Raw genomic sequence first — 23540 nt, 5'->3', positions numbered from 1 at the left:
CTTTAACTTGACTCTCAAGTGTCCCACTCTGGACAGTACGTTCTTTGGACACCCACACCGCTATTGAGTTGCAGAGAAAGAACTGCAGGTGAGTGTGACTGACTCCAAAACCAGGGCTGTCTGTTATCCTAAGCTACCTCTTAGAATTTCAAAATTATAAAGTTGACAAGGAAGGCTTGTTTTCAGTCATCATTTATTCATTCAGAAAACATTTAACTGAGCACCTCCTATGTGACAGACACTGTGCTGGAAGATGTAATTAAAAACTGAATAGGGCACAGTTCCATATATTTTTCTCTCTTGGTTTAGTGAGAAAACAGACCATGTATGAATACTCATAGTCAGGGCTACATAACTAACATAACCAGTGTAAAATGCAAAGAACAGGGCCCTTTGCTTAAAAATCACCATATCAGACAATAGGACACTAACCACGTATGGTTCAGTTTAACAGATGAGAGGTGCTCAGGGTCCTACAGAAATACGAATTACCTAGGATGATGACTGATCTTAAGGTGACTTCCTAGAAGAGGTAACAACTGGCCTGACCCTAGAAAATGAGATTTCTCACCTACATGGACCTTGTCCTCCATTTTTTAGAACAGAGTGTAGTGATGAGAATCACTGAGTCATCATTTTGACTTACACATCAGTCATCAAGCGTTTCCCTCACAGTACATCTTCGTCACCTACCTCTGGAGCTGTTACACATGCCGTGGGAGCACATGGAGACATGTTGTCCAGACTTCAAGGACTCGCTGTCCAGCTGCTGGAAGTGCTGCCACTGGGTGACCTTAAACCACCAGCCCCTCTGGGGGCAGCCTGGATGCCATGACCCATCCAGGTAGAGGTATGACAGCCTGGCCAGTGGACGTGTCAGGACAAACCTGGAGGGCCATCTTCACTCCAAACTCTCATGGGGTCAGCTCAGGTTTTCTGGCCAGTGATCTAGCTTGATACTTCCCTCTGCCCTACCTTGTTTCTTCCCTCCTGATTCCACAGTGTTGATCCGAAGGGCACCCCTGATATACATCCCAGCACTAAACTCCATCCGAGTCTGCATCCCAGACAGCCAGGCTGCAACATGTATCAGAAAACATTCCAGTACTCAGGGAGGATTTTTATTTGAAAATTACTGGTTACACATGTCCTTATAACATTTTAAAACCCCCAAATAAAATACAAAATGGTGGAAACAAGGACTTTTTGTGTTAATATGGTTACCCTTGGTTTAAAACCCACAATCTAATGTTGCCTGACCAAAATGAAATTGTTATATATCAATAACAAAAGAAAACTAATACGTTGAAACACATGAAAGTGCCATTTTATAGCTTTAAAATAGGTTGAATGTTAGCAGGTCCACATATTCAATCTAATAGAAAAAATCCATTGGCATTTGAAATTAAGAGAACACTATACTTATGAATAACTCATGGGTAAAAGACATGGTTAATGAATTAAATTAGGAATTAGAAAATACATAATACATTGAATATTGATTGTAAGTAACAAAATTTTTCTACCAAAGTTTTGTAAGTATCAAAACTTGTAGGTTATAGCTAAAGTGGATCTCATAAAAAATGTCAGCTTTATATACTTATTAGAAAAATAATTACATTATTAATCTGTTTCCAATTTAAGAATTTAGAGAAAAAAATCTCAAAGTAAAGGAAAAGTTGAAGAAAAGAAAGAATGATATGATGAACTAAAAAGAAAAACAGAGCATCAATCAAGCAAAAGTTGATTCTTTGAAAACAGGAAGAATTATTCAAGATTATTCATAAAATAGTGAAGGCTCAAAGAAAATTAAAAGGCAAAAAGAACACAGAGATGCTGCAGAGATTAAATATATAAGATTTTGTGAATACATTTATTCCAATCAAGCTCAAAACTCACAGGAAACAGATCCACTTCTAGAAAAATGAAACTTACCAAAATGACTCTGCAGAAATAACACACTGAATAAGAAGAATATAATTACCAAAAGTTACCCAGAGAATTATGGTTTCACAACCTTGTAAATGTGATTAATGTCACTAAACTGTATGATTAAAAATGGTTACATGGCAAATTTTATGTTATATATATTTTACTACAATTTTTTAAATTGTAAAAATATAAAATCCTCTATCTACAAGACAGTCTAGAACATGTCTGTCCTTCATTAGCAAATCCCTGGAAGGATTCCTACTTTGAGAAAGCATATTTTCTCTTCTTTTAGAGGGCTTCCCCAATGGCTCAACTGTAAAGAATCTGCCTTCAATGCAGGAGACACAGGAGATGAACGTACAATATTGTCCTGTATTTTTTGGAGGGCAACACCTCTCTCACCTATAATGTTACTTAAACTACTTGTGTTGTATGTTTTTCCTATTAGTTTTCTCTGTAGTATTTTAACCAGAGATCTCTGAGTGGAAAAACAGATTGTAGTTCTAGTAAAGAAAGTGGTGATACAAAATGGCAACTTCACAGTCTTCAAGAATCTCTGATATAACTGGAAAGTAATATGTAATTCTGTGAACAGTAAAAAAATAAATAAAATAAATCTGTGACAACTTTGTCTCAAATCTTAGAAAATGTGGCTTCAGAGTCCCTCAAAACAAAAAACCTGGGAGACAGCTTTTTTTGGTGGCCTGCATCTTTGATTTAGATAAAAGAAAAGAGTATAACATATAAATAAACATAATAAGTCCTTTTGCAAGAGCTTGAAATCACTGAATGAAGTTGAAGAAAAAATTACAGATTAACATCTTATGTGAATATTTGTTGCTGGTGTAAAAAAGTAAAATATAACTTATGCAGTACAAAAATCTATTAGAAAAATGCCTTTGGAATAGACATGAACTCATGGTACAATCACAATGTTGACTCAAAAATTGTTAAGGCTGAGGGCTGTCCACTAGACATTCATAACATTCATAACCACACGGTCACTGTGAGTGATATCTGGTTATTTCCTTTCAAAGTGCACCTGAGAGGATAAAAAGACAAAAACCACATGTTTAAGCGTTTTAAAGTCCTTCTCCTAAGGCAACACATTTCTAGGTCCACTTCTTCATGTGAAGCAAATCATATCACTACTGGAGGCACAATTGGAAAAACCAGGGGTGTATTTATTCTACGGAGGAAGTAGCCCCATTAGAACTTTCATTGGGGCTGGACTTAATGACAAACAACCTGTAGATACACTTGAGTTCTGATCATTCTCACTAACAAATATGCTTTATCACTAAAGTAAATTGATAAGTAAAATCATTTTACTGACTCAAATCCTAGAGATAAATTAAAAACAAAGTGACAAAGAGGCTGGGAAATCTATTAATAGCATCTGCTCAAGGGTTTCTCATTTTCCCACATAAAATGAACACAATAAATTTGGATGTTAATATGAGGTTGTAACCCCTATATTTTATATACTCTGATTGATAATCATCAAAAATAGAAATAAGAAATGGAGAAAGCATAATACTATGTAGCCATTAAAAAAATAAGATAACTATGTGCATTGATGTAATCTGAGATAGATATTAAGTGAAAAAAGGAAAGAATAGCTATCATTTGTGCTTAGAAACAGGAATTTTCTTCCTGATACACAGAACATCTCAACAGAACAGTCAACAGTGGTGCTGGGCTCCACCTTGGGGGAGAGCTGTGTGATGACAGGAGTGGAGAGTGATTTACTTTTTGTTCATAAATTTTAAAAAAGTATTTTTAAAAGTTTTAAGATTTTATAGCATTAGATATACCATGTGTTTTAAACTATATGATTATAAATACATTTTAATTATTTAGAGCAGTGGTCCCCAACTTTTTGGCACCAGGGACCCAGTTTCATGGAAGACAATGTTTCCACAGACAGGGCAAGAAAGAGGAGATTCAGGCATAATGTGAGCGATGGAGAGCAGCAGATGAAGCTTTGCTCCTTTGCATACCACTCACCTCCTGCTGTGCAGCCCAGTCCCTAACAGCACACTGACCATACCAGTTTGGCCCAGGAGTTGGGGACCCTTGATTTAGAGTCTCTAAAGCTACTTAGAACTATGGGTATATTTTTTTTATTATTGGAAGACAAGTCTTCTGTCTACAGCCTTTTAAAATATGATCCCACTTTTATACTGTAAAATGCTCTATATTCTCAAAGCCCTTAAGCATGTGGTCTCTCATCTGATCCCTGTAATAAAACATGTGAAGAAGCTGGCCAGGCTGTAATCCCCGCTCTACACATAGGTGAGGACCTGAGGCTCAGGGACACACGGCCACATGGATGCTAACTGCCCCCTCCATTGATTCAAACTGGTCCAGGCTCCTAGAGCTAGGATCCTGAGAATTTTATAACTTCTGGGCTGTATTAGGTGATTTCATGAATTAAAAAAAAGTACACCTCTGTTGCACACTGGGAACAAAGAAACTTAAGAAAACCTCAACCAAATCTGCTTCATCACAGAACAGAATGGATGACAGGCATTCATTCTTTGAGCTGAATTGTGCCCCCTCCAATTTACATGTTGAAGTCCTGAACACCACCGTACCTTAGAATGTGACTGAATTTGGAGACAGTGTGTTTAAAGAGTCAGTAAAGTGACAGTGAAGTCATACAGATGGCTCCTAATCTAACAGACTAGAGTTTTTATAAGAAGAGATCAGGACACAGGCAAACAGAGGGAAGACCATGTGAGACACAGAGAGAAGACGGATCTCCAAGCCAAGGAGAGAGACCTCAGAGGAAACCAACCCTACTGACATCTTGACTCAGACTTCCAGCCTCCAGGGATGTAAGGAAATATGTTTCTGATGTTTGAGTCACCTGCTCTGTGGTCTTTGTATGACAGCCCTAGCAAACTAATGCCCCCTTCAACTTTATGAATCTAAAAGGTACTTTCTCTCCTATTTCATGGATCAGGGTCAATCAGACAGTGATCAGTTCACCTGAACTATTTGTGCAAGAAAATGTGATGTGGTAGCACCTTCTCCCAGATGTTGAGTTTTCTCTTCAGATTAATGAATTCTGTTCTATTAGAGTGAAAACCTTGTGACTTAGGCTAATCATCCTGCTGTTACAGCTCTGAACAAGGCATTGATAACTGATGCCTGCAAATTCAGAAAACTGATAATCTGACAGTCTATCCTCCTAAGAGGATGCAGAGTATGCAGAAATAATATCAAGATGGGATGAGAATCAAGAACTGCATTTCTTTCTGTAGAGGTGACCTGAGCCAGTGGCAGGACTGAAATCTAAGAGTGAGGGTCTGTCACCCTGTGAACTTGAGTGACCGTCTCCACCTTGGCTACCACGTGAAAGGAGCAGTGTTCTCAGACTCGGCACAGAACACAGTACCTAGGTCCACACTCAGCCTCCCCAGAAATTCCCCCTCTGTGCTCCCTGGACCAGCTCTGTGATTTTGGGTGAGTCCTGGACCCAATCTCTTCATCCATGACATGGGATAAAAAAGGGCAGTCATGAGGATTAAGCAAAATAATATGCATGAGAGCTATGTAAAATAAATTATATAGAACCACACAAATGTAACTTACCATTAATATTGTTAGAATAGGTGCAGGATTACTAGATCAGGAATCACAAGATTTCTAATTCTGTGACCTATGCCTGCTTCTGTATGACCTATGTCTGCTTCTTTATGTGATACTTTATCTAAAACATATACTTAAAGAACAGATTCCTAATTCTGCATCTGCTGCAAACTAGCTTAACACCAGTTATATGCATAGGACCACATTCCTTCTAAGAGGAATTAGTTTCCTCACCTCTAAAGTGAGGATGTTGAACCCTATTATCTTATCTGGACTTATCTAAACTTCTGAGATCAATTTCTCATCACTCAACATTTTGATCATATATAAGGATAATATAGTTTTTAAATGAACACTTTGACACATAGGTGGGGACACCTCTCTTTGATGTGTAATGCCTAAGTTCAAAAGAACAAAAGGTTTTGTAAGAGTCCTGACTCATTTGTGACTAGGTTATATGGGAATCACAAATGATTATCAGGTCTCAGGAGGGAAACTGACTGGGAGACACTCTAGTAGATGAAAGCACTCTGTAAATTTTAGGCACAAAAAATACAGAGCTTCATGTTCAGTTTCTCAACATTTGCATACAATACAGTACTTACAAAAAACTATCTCCTATCCTATGAACAGTGGAAGGTACTGATCTGCATTTTCTCATTTCTAAGGAGAATTGAGAAGAAACAGTGACAGAGGGAATTTAAGCCACATTTTAAGGTAAGTCTTTCATACAGAAATACTGCTAGATACTGAGGCATGTTTTCTTTAACAGATATTTTAAATATTACACAAGTAACTTTATTGTACTTACAAATGAAAATCTGGGAAAGGCAGAAAAGTATGAAGAAGGTAAAATGCATCCATAATTTCATACCCAGAGATAAATTTTCAGTACGGAAGCTTCACCACATACAGCTAGATAACTCATCCCACCCTGAACAACGCATCTCAAGTGGCAAGAACACCACACCTTCCCTCTCTCCCTCTATCTTCCCATCAGTGTCAATCCCACCTTGTTCCAGAATGAATTACAGGTGGCCGCATGACAATCGCTAAATCCCGCAAACTAGACCTCAGTTGTCACAGCTGTACAAGACACTACCACCCCACCTTTGTGAGAAAGACATCATGTGAGTGAATGTCGCTCACTGAGTGCCTTCCTCACACCATATACAGCGCTTAGTGCTCTCACCCACCTCATCTTCAAGCACCATCCAGAGTACAGTGTTAAGGTATTGTGAACTCCTGATTTATCCTGATGACAATTTACCTTCTTCTGGAAGGTAAAGGCAGCAGTGTTGGGGAGGGGATAATTGAATAAAATTTTAAACAATATAGAATTAGGGATTAAGTGACAGTATTGTGTAGGAGTTTTCTTTACAGCTTAGAAACAGAAGCAACTTATACCTTTCCCTGGTAAATCTTCATAGACTCAAAATATTCCAAATTTTTTTTCCTTAAACTATCAAATTTCATGGATGCTCCTGACAGCACTTGAATCACAAACGTGCTGAGGACCAATCAGAATGAAACGCCAAGGGTCTGCAAAATGAGAGTGTTCTGTGTGCTAATGGAATGTGAATCTAGGGTCCAAGTGTGGTAAGTCCTATCTGAAATCTGTCTCAAGCGCAGGTGTGCGTGTGCATAGAAAAGCACACTCATACTACCCCCCACCCCCACCACTACTGCAGATTCTCAGCAGACTTGCCCACCACATCTTGTTAAGACCCAGCCATGAAGCTTAGTCTCTGGAGGTTTATGATTGGAAAGGGCACAGAGATCCTGGGTGGAGATTTTGAAGAATGAAGCTGGAGACAAACTAACTACAAAGTCATGCAGCAGACTCACCTGTTTTGCCCTTTCAATGAGGGCAGAGGCCTCTGCCTTACCCAGGTTTTGCACCATCTTGTAAAACAGGCTAACTGTATTTTGCAGTAAATCATATGGCTGGCTACATTCTTTCCATCTCCCTAAATCCAAAACCTGTTAATCATCAGAAAGAAACCAATTAGCACCAATGTTGTACAGTAACATATTATGTATGTGTGTCTCTGTGTTAAGTCATTTCAGTCATGTTCAACTCTTTGCAACTCTATGGACTGTAGCTCGCCAGGCTCCTCTGTCCATAGGGTTCTCCAGGCAAGAATATTGAGTGGATTGCCACTTCCTTCTCCAAGGGATCTTTTCGACCCAGGGATTGGGTCCTGCATTGGCAGGTGGATTCTTTACCATGAGCACCAAATGTTTCACAGTAACACATTATAACCTGGACAATATTTCAAACACAGGCAGGACAGGAGAGTAGGGAGGATTTATTTGGATGTTAGAACTGGCTGGTGTTTAAATGGTTTGATTACCCTGTTTTACTAGGCAGACAAAGGTCTAACCTGGTCTTTTATTATTATAAGGTTATAGGAAAGGAAGAAAATGAAAGTTTTACACTATGATTACTGGCACTCAGCAGTATGTAGCATCTTATATTCTTCCTAGGGCATTTGGGATTATTATCATTAGTTAGCACTTTTAGCTGTCAGACTCTGAGCTTTGAGGGATATTTATACAGATACACAGAGTTGCCAAATATATTGATTCAAGAAAATCAAAGTCAATTTATCTAAAAAGAAGGTTGATATCAGACAAACCAGATGACAGTGACCTGACAGCAACTTGTCAAGTTGGTTTGACAGAACCTGAGCAAAATTTGGGGAAAAAAAGAAGATGCTTCTGGAATTTCTTTAGGGTTCTGGAATACTGTCAGCTGCTAAGAGGGGCTGAATGCTTTATATGAGAGATTAAGATGTTTCTTGAAGTTGGCTGTGGTTGTAGTTTATTATTCTGAGAGTGAAAGGATGGCAAAAGGAGATGCTACATAGCACTTTAGTAGAATTGCTCTGCATAAAAACAAACTCTAGAAATCCAATTTTCTGCTTCAGTTAAATTCAGTCAGTCAGTCATGTCCAACTTTTTATGACCCCATGAATAGCAGCATGCCAGACCTCCCTGTCCATCACCAGCTCTCAGAGTTTAACCAAAATCATGTCCATTGAGTTGGTGATGCCATCCAGCCATCTTATCCTCTGTCATCCCCTTCTCGTCCTGCCCTCAATCCCTCCCAGCATCAGAGTCTTTTCCAATGAGTCAACTCTTCACATGAGGTGGCCAAAGTATTGGAGTTTCAGCTTTATCAGTCCTTTCAATGAACACCCAGGACTGATCTCCTTTAGGATGTACTGGTTGGATCTCCTTGCAGTCCAGGGACTCTCAAGAGTCTTCTCCAAAACCACAGTTCAAAAGCACCAATTCTTTGGTGCTCAGCTTTCTTCACAGTCCAACTCTCACATCCATACATGACCACTGGAAAAACCATAGCCTTGACTAGATGGACATTGTTGGCAAATAATATCTCTGCTTTTGAATATGCTATCTAGGTTGGTCATAACTTTCCTTCCAAGGAGTAAGCGTCTTTTAATTTCATGGCTGCAATCACCATCTGCAGTGATTTTGGAGCCCAAAAAGTCTGACACTATTTCCACTGTTTCCTCATCTATTTCCCATGAAGTGATGGGACCAGATGCCATGATCTTAGTTTTCTGAGTGTTGAGCTTTAAGCCAACTTTTTCACTCTCCTCTTTCACTTTCATCAAGAGGCTTTTTAATTCCTCTTCACTTTCTGCCATAAGGGTGGTGTCATATGAATGTCTGAGGCTATTGATATTTCTCCTGGCAATCTTGATTCCAGCTTGTGCTTCTTCCATCCCAGCGTTTCTCATGATGTACTCTGCATATAAGTTAAATAAGCAGGGTGACAATATACAGTGTTGATGTACTCCTTTTCCTATTTGGAACCAGTCTGTTGTTCCATGTCCAGTTCTAACTGTTGCTTCCTGACCTGTATACAGGTTTCTCAAGAGGCAGGTCAGGTGGTCTGGTATTCCTATCTCTTTCAGAATTTTCCACAGTTTATTGTGATCCACACAGTCAAAGGCTTTGGCATAGTCAATAAAGTATAAATAGTTTTTTTTTCTGGAACTCTCTTGCTTTTTCCATAATCCAGCAGATGTTGGCAATTTGATCAAGTTCCTCCAGCTTAAACATCTGGAAATTCACGGTTCATGTATTGCTGAAGCCTGGCTTGGAGAATGTTGAGCATTACTTTACCAGCGTGTGAGATGAGTGCAATTGTGAGGTAGTTTGAGCATTCTTTGGCATTGCCTTTCTTTGGAATTGGAATGAAAACTGACCTTTTCCAGTCCTGTGGCCACTGCTGAGTTTTCCAAATTTGCTGGTATATTGAGTGCAGCACTTTTACAGCATCATCTTTCAGGATTTGAAATAGCTTAACTGGAATTCCATCACCTCAACTAGCTTTGTTCATAGTGATGCTTTCTAAGGCCCACTTGACTTCACATTCCAGGATGTCTGGCTCTAGGTGAGTGATCACATCATCATGATTATCTTGGTCATGAAGATCTCTTTTGTACAGTTCTTCTGTGTATTCTTGCCACTTTTCTTAATATCTTCTGCTTCTGTTAGGTCCATACCATTTCTGTCCTTTATCGAGCCCATCTTTGCATGAGATGTTCCCTTGGTATCTCTAATTTTCTTGAAGAGATCTCTAGTCTTTCTCATTCTGTTGTTTTCCTCTATTTCTTTGCATTGATCACTGAGGAAGGCTTTCTTATCTCTCCTTGCTATTCTTTGGAACTCTGCATTCAGATGCTTATATCTTTCCTTTTCTCCTTTGCTTTTCACTTCTCTTCTTTTCACAGCTATTTGTAAGGCCTCCCCAGACAGCCATTTTGCTTTTTTGCATTTCTTTTCCATGGGGATGGTCTTGATCCCTGTCTCTTGTAGAATGTCATGAACCTCCGTCCATAGTTTATCAGGCACTCTATCTATAAGATCTAGTCCCTTAAATCTATTTCTCACTTCCACTGTTTAATCATAAGGGATTTGATTTAGGTCATACCTGAATGCATATGACACCACCCTTATGGCAGAAATTGAAGAGGAATTAAAAAGCCTCTTGATGAAGGTGAAAGAGAGTGAAAAAGTTGGCTTAAAGCTCAACATTCAGAAAATGAAGATCATGGCATCTGGTCCCATCACTTCATGGGAAATAAATGGGGAAACAGTGGAAACAGTGTCAGACTTTATTTTTGGGGGCTCCAAAAAATCACTGCAGATGGTGACTGCCGCCATGAATTTAAAAGATGCTTACTCCTTGGAAGAAAAGTTATGACTAGCCTAGTTAGCATATTGAAAAGCAGAGACATTATTTGCCAACAATGTCCATCTAGTCAAGGCTATGGTTTTTCCAGTGGTCATGTATGGATGTGAGAGTTGGACTGTGAAGAAAGCTGAGCACTGAAGAATTGATGCTTTTGAATTGTGGTGTTGGAGAAGACTCTTGAGAGTCCCTTGGACTGCAAGGAGATCCAACCAGTCCATTCTGAAAGCAATCAGCCCTGGGATTTCTTTGGAAGGAATGATGCTAAAGCTGAAACTCCAATACTTTGGCCACCTAATGTGAAAAGTAGACTCATTGGAAAAGACTCTGATGCTGGGAGGGATTGGGGGCAGGAGGAGAAGGGGACGACTGAGGCGAGATGGCTGGATGACATCACTGACTTGATGGACATGAGTCTGAGTGAACTCCAGGAGATGGTCATGGACAGGGGTGCCTGGTGTGCTGCGATTCACGCGGTCCCAAAAAGTCAGACATGACTCTGTGACTGAACTGCATGGTTTCGTGGTTTTCCCTACTTTCTTCAATTTAAGTCTGAATTTGGCAATAAGGAGTTCATGATCTGTGCCACAGTCAGCTCATGGTCTTGTTTTTACTGACTGCATAGAGCTTCTCCATCTTTGGCTGCAAAGAATATAATCAATCTGATTTCAATGTTGACCATATGGTGATTTCCATGTGTAGAGTCTTCTCTTATGTTGTTAGAAGAGGGTGTTTGCTATGACCAGTGTGTTCTCTTGGCAAAACTCTATTAGCCTTTGCCTTGCCTCATTCTGTATTCCAAGGCCAAGTTTGCCTGTTATTCCAGGTGTTTCTTCACTTCCTACTTTTGCATTCCAGTCCCCTATAAAGAAAAGGACATCTTTTTTGGGTGTTAGTTCTAAAAGGCCTTGTAGGTCTTCATAGAACCATTCAACTTTAGCTTCTTCAGCGTTATTGGTTGGAGCATAGGCTTGGATTACTGTGATATTGAATGGTTTGCCTTGGAAATGAACAGAGATCATTCTGTTGTTTTTGAGATTGCATCCAAGTACTGCATTTTGGACTCTTTTGTTGACCATGATGGCTACTCCATTTTTTCTAAGGGATTCCTGCCCACAGTAGTAAATATAATGGTTATCTGAGTTAAATTCACCCATTCCAGTCCATTTTAGTTCTCCTTGGATAAGATCAAAGAAGCAATTAAGAAATTGAGCTTGTAATTCTAGTGATCAAGGACCACACAGCACATGGAGGCAGCCCAATCTGAACTGCCTAGAACCTGAACCTGTTTTCCCAAATTATTTTTCTCTGCTCCTTTTTCTTTCTTTCTTAAGCTGCCTTCCTTCCACCCCTTTTATTGCTCATTAATATGTCTGCTGGACTACCTGGGTAGCTCAGCTGCTAAATAATCCACCTGCAAAGAAGGATGTACCGGTTCAATTCCTGGGTGGGGAAGTTCCCCTGGAGAAAGGTAGGCTACTCACTCCAGTGTTCATGGGCTCCCCTGGTGGCTCAGATGGTAAAGAATCCACCTGTTGTGGGAAACCTGGGTTCAATCCCTGCATTGGGAGGATCCCCTGGAGGATGTCATGGCAACCCACTCCAGTGTTCTTGCCTGGAGAATCCCATGGACAGGGTAGCCTGGCCAGCTACAGTCCATGGAGTCACAAAGAGTCGGACATCAAGAGACTAAGGATAATAGGTCTCTGCTTACTGACTAAACACAAGGAAGTGAAGTGAAAGTCATTCAGTCGAGTCTGACTCTTTGCAACCCCATAGACTATATAGTCCATGGAATTCTCCAGGCCAGAATTCTGGACTAAGCATAATAGACCTGCTAATTATAAACTGAAAGAGAGAGGAAGGGGCTCGTAACTCTCCCTTTCTACTTATTAGTGACTTTGGTTAATTATTTTTTTGGGGTGGGGGAGGGAGTGTCTGAAACAATTTGCTCAAATGATATAACTCTTAAAAAGTTCTGATGTTAAGTTGTACTTTGTTCTTCATTTAAAGTAAATGCATCTTTAAGAGAATATGCTGAAACTCTAAACAAGCACAGGTTGCTTTTCCACATCTAGGCATTACAGTTAATTCCATTCTTTGTAATTAATTAGAAATATTTATTAAGTCTCATAAAGTCCATTTTCCTGTTAATCTTTTGTTTACTCCTGTGGATCACTGCTAAAGGCAGCTCTCTCAAAAGAGCCCAAGAATAACAGAATCTTTCACACCCACATAATAATTTATATCTTCTGTAACTTGTCCAACTCAGATGCTCTGAATATATAATTTTACTAAAGTGTATCATAAGAGAACATAACTACTTATTCTGAAGTTGAGGAATAAAAAGTAAAGTTTTAAAACATGGGTATCCAAACACCTATATTCAATGAATCTATGAAAGTGTTGTCAGGAATATACAGTGGAGAAGACAGTCTCTTTAGTAAATAGTACTGGGATAGCTGGACACGTGGAATGTTAGGTCCATGAATCAAGGCAAATTAGAAATGTTCAAAGAGGAGATGGCAAGAGTGAACATCGACATTTTAGGAATCAGTGAACTAAAATGAACTGGAATAGGTTAATTTAACTCAGATGACCATTATATCTACTACTGTGGGGAAGAATCTCTTAGAAGAAATGAAGTATCCCCCATAGTCATCAAAAGAGTCTGAAATGCAGTACTTGGATGCAATCTCAAAAATGACAAAATGATCTCTGTTCTTTTTCAAGGCAAACCATTCAATATCAAAGTAATCCAAGTCTATTCTCCAACCAGTAATGATGAAGAAGCTGAGGTTGAACAGTTCTATGAAAACCTACAAGACTTTCTAGAACTAACACCCCAAAAAGATGTCCTTTTCATTATAGGGGACTGGAATGCAAAAATAGAAATTCAAGAAATACCTGAAAAAACAGGCAAATTTGGCCTTGGAGTACAAAATGAAGCAGGGCAAAGACTAATAGAGTTTTGCCAAGAGAACACACTGGTCATAGCAAACACCCTCTTCCTACAACACAAGAGAAGACTATACATGGACATCACCAGATGGTCAATACAGAAATCAGATGAATTATATTCTTCCAGCCAAACATGAAGAAGCTCTAAGCTCTATACAGTCAGCAAAAACAAGACCAGGAGCTGATTGTGGCTCAGATCATGAACTGCTTATTGCAAAATTCAGACTTAAGTTGAAGATAGTAGGAAAAACCACTATACCATTCAGGTATGACCCAAATCAAATTCCTTATGATTATATGTTGGAAGTGACAAAGAGATTCGAGGGATTAGATATGATAGACAGAGTGCCTGAAGAACTATGGACAGAGGTTCCTGACACTGTACGGGAGGCAGAGATCGGGCCCATCCCCAAGAAAAAGAAATGCAAAAAGGCAAAATGGTTGTCTGAGGAGGACTTACAAATAGTTGTGAAAGGAAGAGAAGCAAAGGGCAAAGAAGAAAAGGAAAGATATACCCATCTGAATGCAAAGCCCCAAAGAATAGAGGAGAGATAAGAAAATCTTCCTCAGTGATCAATGCAAATAAATAGAGGAAAACAATAGAATGCGAAAGCCTAGAAATGTCTCCAAGAAAATCAGAGATACCAAGGGAACATTTAAGGCAAAGATAGGCACAATAAAGGACAGAAATGTTATGGACCTAACAGAAGCAGAAGATTTTAAGAAGTGGTAAGAATACACAGAAGAACTATACAAAAAAGATCTTCATGACACGGATAACCATGATGGTGTGACTCCCCTAGAGCCAGATATCCTGGAATGTGAAGTCAAAGTGGGCCTTAGGAAGCATCACTATGAACAAAGCTAGTGGAGGTGATGGAATTTCAGTTGAGCTAATTCAAATCCTAAAAGATGATGCTGTGATAGTGCTTCACTCAATATACCAGAAAATTTGGAAAACTCAGCAGGACTGGAAAAAGTCATTTTTCATTCCAATCCCAAAGAAAGGCAATGCCCCCAAAATGCTCAAACTACCACACAATTGCACACATCTCACATGCTAGCAAAGTAATGCTCAAAACTCTCCAAGCCAAGCTTCAACAGTACGTGAATGATGAACTTCCAGATGTTCAAGCTGGATTTAGAAAAGGCAGAGGAACCAGAGATCAAATTGCCAACATCCTCTAGATCATTGAAAAAGCAATAGAGTTCCAGAAAATCATCTACTTGTGCTTTATTGACTACACCAAAACGTTTGACTGTGTGGATCACAACAAATTGCGGAAAAATCTTAAGAGATGGGAATACCAGACCACCTGACCTACCTCCTGAAAAACCTGTATGCAAGTCAGGAAGCAACAGTTAGAACTGGTCATAGAACAACAAACTGGTTCCAAATTGGGAAAGGAATATGTCAAGGCTGTATATTATCACTTTGCTTATTTAACTTATATGCAGAGTACACCATGAGAAACACTGAGCTGGAGGAAGCCCAAGCTGGAATCAAGATTTCTGGGAGAAATATCAATAAACTCAGATATGCAGATGACACCACCTTTATGGCAGAAATCAAAGAAGAACTAAAGAGCCTCTTGATGAGAGTGAAAAAGTTGTCTTAAAACTCAACGTTCAGAAAACTAAGATCATGGCCTCTAGTCCTATCACTTCATGACAAATAGATGGGGAAACAGTGACAGAGTTTATTTTGGGGGACTCCAAAATCACTGAATATGGTGACTACAGCCATGAAATTAAAAGACACTTGCTCCTTTGAATAAAAGTTATGACCAACCTAGACAGCATATTAAAAAGCAGAAGTATTACTTTGGTGACAAAGTCTATCTAGTCAAAGCTATGGTTTTTCCAGGAGTCATATATGGATATGAGAATTGGACCATAAAGAAAACTGAGTACCAATTCTTGTGGTGTTGGAGAAAACTCTTGAGCATCCTTTGTACTTCAAGGAGCTCCAACCAGTCCATCATAAAGGAAATCAGTCCTGAATATTGATCGGAAGGACTGATGCTGAAGCTGAAATTCCAATACTTCAGCCACCTGATGTGAAGAACTGATTCCTTGGAAAAGACCCTGATGTTGGGAAAGATATAAGGCAGGAGGAGAAGGGGACAACAGTGGATGAGATGGTTGGATGGCATCACTGGCTTGATGGACATGAGTTTATGTAACCTCCGGGAGTTGGTGATGGACAGGGAAGCCTGGCATGCTGCAGTCCATGGTGTTGCAAAGAGTCAGATACGACTGAGTGACTGAACTGAACTGAACTGGACACCTACATGGAAATAAATGAAATTAGAACACACTAATTTTTTTGTATATGTACAACCATAGAAAATAAACCACATACAAATATAAACTCAAAAAGGTGTAAGACCTCATATAAAACTGGATACAATAAAACTAGAGGAAAACACAAAACACCCTTTGACATGAATCATGGCAATAGCTTCTTAGTCTCCCAAAGCAAAAGAAAAAAAGCAAAAGTAAACAAATGGGACCTAATCAAACCTATAATCTTTTAACAGCAAAGAACACTAACCAAATGAAGAGACAATACCTAAGGAATGAGATAAAATATTTACAAATGATGTGACTGACAGGGGGTTATTATCTAAAATATACAAACATCTCATATAACTCAATATCAATAAACCAATAACCCAATCAAAAAGTGGACAGAAGACTTAAATAGACATTCTCCAAAGAAGACATACAGAAGACCAAGGAGCACATGAAAAGATGTTCCACATCACTAATTATCAGAGAAATGTTAATCAAAATCATAATGAGGTACCACCTCACATGGATCAGAACGGCCATCATTATCAGGTCTACAAATGACAAATGCTATAGAGGGTGAGAAGAAAAGTATACACCTTTGACACTATTGGTGGGAAAATAACTTGGTGCACTATTGGTGGGAATATAACTGGAAAACAGTATGGAGATTTCTGAAACAACTGAAAATAGAGCTACCATATGATCTAACAATCTCACTACTGGGCATGTATCTAGAAAATACAAAAACACTAATTCAAAAAGATACATACACCCCAACATTCACAGCAGTAGCATTTAAAATAGCCAAAATATGGAAATAATCTAATTGTTAATCAACAGATGGCTGGTTTAAGAAAATCACACACACACACACACACACACACACGCACACATATGTACTATGGAATATTTCTCAGACCATAATAAATGATGAAATATTGCCATCTTCACTAACACAGGTAAACCTAGAGAATATCATACTAAGTGAAGTAAATCAGACAGAGAAAGACAAATATGATATCATTTATATGTAGAACCTAATCAATAATACAAATGAATCTACATACAAAATAGACTCACAGACAGAAAATAAACTCACGGTTACCAAAGAGGAAAGGAGGGGGCATAGAAATTGGAACTATAGGGCCAATAGATACAAACTACCATAAATGAAACAGATAATCAAAATAGACTTAATGTATAATACAGGGAAATATATCCAATATCTTATAATTACCTATAATGGAAAATATTCTAAAAAAATATTTAGGTGAATAATTTTGCTATATATCTGAAACTAACAAAATACTGTCAATCAACTATATTTCATGTTTATAAACAGGAGTAACACATGGCCAAAACACATTTGAGGAACACTTAAATAAATTTTCATTAATTTCTGAATTGATTCAGCAAACATTTATTGCACATTTAAGTGCCCTGATGGCATTTTCCTAGATTCTGTGGAAGATGAAAACACATAAGCCACAGACCCTGCTCCTATGGAGCCTGTACTGAGAGAAGAGAGAAGAAAACCTCAAGTACTTATCATGCAGGAAAAAAAGCACAACAAGAAGGGTTTAGTAACAGAAGAAATGACTTCTGACCAGAGGTTCTAAGGGTGAGCTTCAAGAAGGAGAGAGGGCAATGAACTAGGCCTTGAAGAAAGGACAGGCATGAACAAGCAGAAACAAAGGTGGATGGGTGGACAGTGGTCATTCCAGACACAGTGACTATCAAGGGCCAAGTGGACTGGAGTGAGCCTGGCAGCTCCTTAAGGACAGGGTTATACAGTTTTCCTTGTTCACTGATGCATCCCAGGGCCCTGGCATTGTACATGATAAGTATCAGGCACACAGTACATGCCAGTTGAAAGTTCAATACAAATGAAACTAAATTCAGGGTGTGACTGGGTGAGCGGCCAATGGTGTGATCTGTCAAGACTACAGGGTGAGATCAAGGGGAGGATGAGTCCAGCTGGCATGGGAACAGCTAAGGCAGGGGATACAGGGATGACAGGATTAGGGATGTAGACCTGGAGGACCACATGCTTCAGGTTGATGGCTATGGACAAGAGGGAGAGTGAGAGGGGAAATGAGGGAGGGACAAACCAGGGCTGAGGATGGAGGCTTCAAACTCATTTATGTCAAATACTGGAAAAGATAAAGAAGAAAAGAGATAGAAAGGAGGGGGAGTTGAGAGGCGCAGGAGGACCATGCAGCCACAGATATTCCAGGTAGCTGTCCTACACATAAAGATTAAATGGAGCCACTGCAAGATAATCCGATTAGTTTTCATTGGCAGGATGCTATCACTGATAATGGAGTGGCTGCAGGGAAAGGTCGGGGCAGGAGAGGCTGGAAGAAAAGCCTAGTAAGAAAGAGATGCCAGAGACAGTTTTCACTATGGTGACAAACAATAAAGGGAGATCCCATTAGGGACAAATAGACTGGGGAGGGGAAGATCTGAGTCTTAGACCTCTGCTTTTGAGTGCCAGGTGACACAGGGACAGTTGTCCAACCTTGGAAGTTGGGTCCTTAATTAAATGGGTTCTTGTGATTTTCTCAGAGGCTGGACCGTATGGCAGGCATTAACTCAAAACTTTTTCTTAGGTCTTGAAATAAGTCATTCTTCTTGCCCATGGAATGGTGAAGTCTGGGTCATAGTCACCTCCATAACTGCTCTCCCAAATCTTCTGCTTTTGCATGTAAGCACCACCTTCATAAAGTATTTCTTTTCCCTTATTGTGCTCTCAACTTTCACATTAGTTATCTTTTCTCTAAAAACTTGAAGGAAAACACTTGGCATGTTTTTGAACGAGGTTTCTCTTCTGAAATGTTATAACTATATCCATGCAGGCTTATGAAAGAAAAATTCCATGAAGGTAAAAACAGAATTTAAGTGAAACTCTAGGTAGGTGTGAGCTGTTTTGTGCTTTTCAGGTGGGTATATTACAACAGTTTCTGGTTTTGATTTATCTGGGAAAAAGTATACTTAGAAGAGGTTTGAGTTGAGGAAAAGAGGTAAAGAATATGCATAAGATCATTTACAAATAGAAGAGGTAGAATTTGAGATTCCTGGTCCTGGTTTTGGTCCTGCATCATTCATTTCCAAAGAATAACTGCAGACGGTGAAAACGTTGAACACACACAACAGCACTGTTTGGGCAAGTGCAGATTTTCATGTGCCCCTTTGCTTGTGCTTCTAGGGAGAATGCAGGTGATATGAAGACTGGAGTGTGAGAGATGGGAGGGGACAACTGGGCTATTGGCTGAAGAGAAAACAGGTCATAAGCACCCAGCAAATCCTTAAAACCATAGGAAGAACCCACCTTTTAATGGAGAGACAGTGGTGAGTCTTAGGAGACAGAGAATTTCTAATTTATCTGTTTTGCTCCACTGTTTTGGAGCAAAAAGAATGATTAAATTAGTTGTCATTATGACTCCATTATGTTTAATAAAATTAAGAGAACATCTTTATAAAACAGAATTCTGAAACATTAATGGTGCTTAATGAACCAAAGCTGGTAAATCCCTTTGAAGAGTCAACATATAAACAAACCTATTAACTAAGCCAGTTGATACCCAACAAGTCTTTTGCTTAATTTACTTACAGTAAACAAAACCATTTCAAATAGCTGAGAAAAGAAGAGAAGCCAAAGGCAAAGGAGAAAAGGAAATATATACCCATCTAAATGCAGAGTTTCAAAGAATAGCAAAGAGAGATAAGAAAGCCTTCCTAAGTGAACAATGCAAAGAAATAGTGGAAAACAATAGAATGGAAAAGACTAGGGATCTCTTCAAGAAAATTAGAGATAGCAAGGGAATAATTCCTGCAAAGATGGGCACAATAAAGGACAAAAATGGTATGGACCTAACAGAAGCAGAAGATATTAAGGAGAGGTGGCAAAAATACACAGAAGAACTATAGAAAAAAAGATCTTCACAACCCAGATAACATGATGGTGTGATTGCTCACCTAGAGCCAGACATCCTGGAGTGTGAAGTCAAATGACCTTAAAAAGTATCACTATGAACAAAGCTAGTGGAGGTGTTGGAATTCCAGCTGAGCTATTTCAAATACTGAACGATGATGCTGTGAAAGTGCTGCACTCAATATGACAGCAAATTTGGAAAACTCAGCAGTGCCCACAGGACTGGAAAAGGTCAGTTTTCATTCCAATTCCAAAGAAAGGCAATGCCAAAGAATGTTCAAACTACCACATAATTGCACTCATGTCACATGCTAGCAAAATAATGCTCAAAACCCTTCAAGTTAGGCTTCAATAGCATGTGAAACAAGAACTTCCAGATGCACAAGCTGGATTTAGAAAAGGCAGAGGAATCAGAGATCAAATTACCAACATCTGTCGGATCATAGAAAAAGCAAGAGAATTCCAGAAAAAATATCTACTTCTTATTCATTGACTACACTAAAGCTTTTGACTGTGTGGATTACAATAAACTGTGGAAAATTCTTAAAGAGATGGGAATACCAGATCACCTTACCTGCCTCCTGAGAAACCTGTATGCAGGAAAAGAAGCAATAGTTAGAACTGGATATGAAACAACAGACTGGTTCAAAACTGGAAAAGGAGTATAGCATGGCTGTATATTGTCACTTTGCTTATTTAACTTCTATGCCAAGTACATCATGTGAAATGCTGGGCTGGATGAAGCACAAGCTGGAATCAAGATTGCCAGGAAGAATATTAATGACTTCAGATATTCAGATAACATTACTCTTAGGGCAGAAAGGGAAGAGGAACTAAAGAGCCTCCTGATGAAGGCAAAAGAGGAGAGTGAATTAGGTGGCTTAAAATTCAACATTCAAAAACTAAGATCATGGCTTCCAGTCCCGTCACTTTATGGCAAATAGATGGGGAAACATGGAAACAGTGAGAGACTTTATTTTCTTGGGCTCCAAAATCACTGCAGAGGGTGACTGTGGCCTTAAAATTAAAAGACACTTGCTCCTTGGAAGAAAAGCTTTGACAAACCTAGATAGTGTATTGAAAAGCAGAGACATTAATTTGTCAACAAAGATCCATCTAGTCAAAGCTTTTGTTTTCCAGTAGTCATGAATGAATGTGAGAATTGGACCATAAAGAAGGCTGAGTGCTGAAGAACTGATTCTTTCAAACTGTAGTGTTGGAGAATATTCTTGAGAGTCCCTTGGGCTGTAAGGAGATCAAAACAGTCAATCCTAAAGGAAATCAACCCTGAATATTCATTGGAAGGACTGATGCTGTAGCTGAAGCCCCAATACTTTGGCCACCTGATGTGAAGAGCTGAGTCATTAGAAAAGACTGATGCTCGGAAAGATTGGAGGCAGGAGGTATAGGGGATGACACTGGGTGAGATGGTTGGATGGCATCACTGACTCAATGGACATGAGTTTGAGCAAACTCTAGGAGATGGTAAAGGACAGGGAAGCCTGGCATGCTGTAGTACATGGGGTCGCCAGGAGTTGGACATGACTGAGCAACTTAACAACAACAAAAAACATACCCATCTGTCTTTGTGCATATATATTCACCAGTGCAACAAAATGTATTTGTTACAAGAAATGGTAACCCACTCCAGTATTCTTGCCTGGAAAATCCTCATGGTCAGACGAGCCTGGCAGGCTATAAGTCCATGGGGTGGCACAAAAGTCAGACACAACTTAGCAACTAAACAACAACACCTTCAGCACCTATAACCACAGGAGTTCACAGTGACAATCCTGTGGGTTATGCCCTTCATCAACATCTGTCACCTCCCCAGCCCCTCCCTCAGGCTGGCTGCCTGTCCTCTGGAGCATCAGGTTTTGCAGCAGGTTGACTTGTCTTATGTCCACATTAAAGCTTTCAGAACAGACAGTCACCTGCTTTCTGGAAAGGAAAGAGGTACAGGGATCCCTTAGAGATTTGGGGGGTTTAGTTCCATAACGCCAGAATATAGTGACTATCACAATAAAGTCAGTTATACAAAATTTCTGGTTTCCAAGGGTGTATAAATGTTCAGACTACACTATAGCCTAGCAAGTGTGCAGTAGCATTATGCCTAAGAAAGCAATGTACAGACCTTAATTTAAAAATAATTTATTGCTCATGGGTGTACCTATGGGTGATTCTGTTGACGTTTGACAGATAACAACAACATTCTGTAAAGCAATTATCCTTCATTAAAAAAATAATTTAAGAAAAATAATAATAATAAAAATTAATTGCTAAAAAATACTAACCATCATTGGAGACTTCAGCAAGTAACACTGAAGATCACCAATCACAGATCACCATAACAAATGTAATGACAGTGAAAACCTTTGACATATTGTGAGAATTACCAAAAGATGACAGACATGGAGTGAGCAAATGCTGTTGGGAAAATGGTACCTGTAGACTTTCTCAACTTACTTGACAAACCATTAATTTGTAAAAAAAAAAAAAAAAAAGGCACTATCTGGGAACTTCCATAAAACAAGGTACGCCTGTATTTCTAAAGCAAGCAATAAAGAAACTGATTCAAAAATCAAAGGTTTGAAAAAACATTATTTGTTATTTGTGATGATTTGCTGAATTGAAAACCAACTGGTAATCAGAAGCTCTAGAACAAAATATAAGGTTTACACCTGGGGTGGATGGAGCACAGAGGACAAACCCCAACTCTGAAGCTGGGGGATGCATGTCTCTTAGTCCTAAGGTCTAATCCTGCTATTCCTACAAGAGCAGTCAACAACCACAACCAGCTCGAACCAAGATGTAAACAAGTGGCTGAGTTTACATCTCCTGGTGGGACCTCCCTCTGACATTACTGATGACCTCAATCAGGGAGCCCTAAACTGAAGGACTCCCAAGACAGGAGTGGGAAGGGTCCCTTCACAGTGAAGGACAAGGTCATCATGCAAAACAAGTCCAGTCATTGCAAAGGTGACAGACTTCAAAGAAAACCCTTCCATTTCCCTTCTCCCTCCATCTTCCCCATTCACCCAGATGCTCAGTCTCCACACCCAGACACCAGCATCGAATCCTCTCTTCCCCCTCAGATCTCACGTTGAATCCATCGCTTGGCCCCACTTCCTCATCTCCCCCAAACCAACCATCTCACCACTTCCACTGCAGGCACCTTAGTCTCAGCCAAGAGAAGGCAAAACTGCAAGAGAGAGGGAAAACTGCATTTGGACAACTGAAGACTATCATTGTGGTTTTGGCTGTGAAGGAAGGAGGGAAAAGAGTGGGGAAATAAACTAGAAAGGTGAGGAAGGACCAGGCGGTAAATTGCTTTGTTAAACCACATTAAGGATTTGTTCAAAGACACTGACCAATTGAGAAAAATTTGAGGTTACAGAAATTTACCAGGAGATAGGCTTCCCTGGTGGCTCAGATGGTAAAGAATCTGCCTGCACCGTGGGAGACCTGGGTTAAGTCTCTGGGTTGTGAAGATCCTGTGGAGAAGGGAATGGCAACCCATTCTAGTATTCTTGCCTGGAAAATCCCAGGGACAGAGGAGCCTAGTGAGTGACAGTTCATAGGGTC

The 23540-nt window shown here is 39.5% G+C and overlaps 1 protein-coding gene across 1 annotated transcript in view; it reads right to left on the bottom strand.

Annotated features, from left to right (window-relative positions):
* Positions 1 to 1099: 1099 nt before the first annotated feature.
* The window catches only part of LOC102413340 (ATP-binding cassette sub-family C member 4-like), a 168240-nt gene continuing 145799 nt past the window's right edge, over positions 1100 to 23540 (bottom strand). The window contains 2 exon segments of the mRNA XM_044927067.2: positions 1100 to 2974; positions 7381 to 7515. Coding sequence (XP_044783002.2) covers positions 2954 to 2974; positions 7381 to 7515 — 156 coding nt within the window. The 3' untranslated portion in view covers positions 1100 to 2953.

The sequence above is a fragment of the Bubalus bubalis genome, chromosome 13 (genome assembly GCF_019923935.1).
Source record: "Bubalus bubalis isolate 160015118507 breed Murrah chromosome 13, NDDB_SH_1, whole genome shotgun sequence".
Taxonomy (NCBI): Eukaryota; Metazoa; Chordata; class Mammalia; order Artiodactyla; family Bovidae; genus Bubalus; species Bubalus bubalis.
The sequence above is the reverse complement of the archived record's forward strand: the minus strand, read 5'-3'. Positions and strand labels throughout refer to the sequence as shown.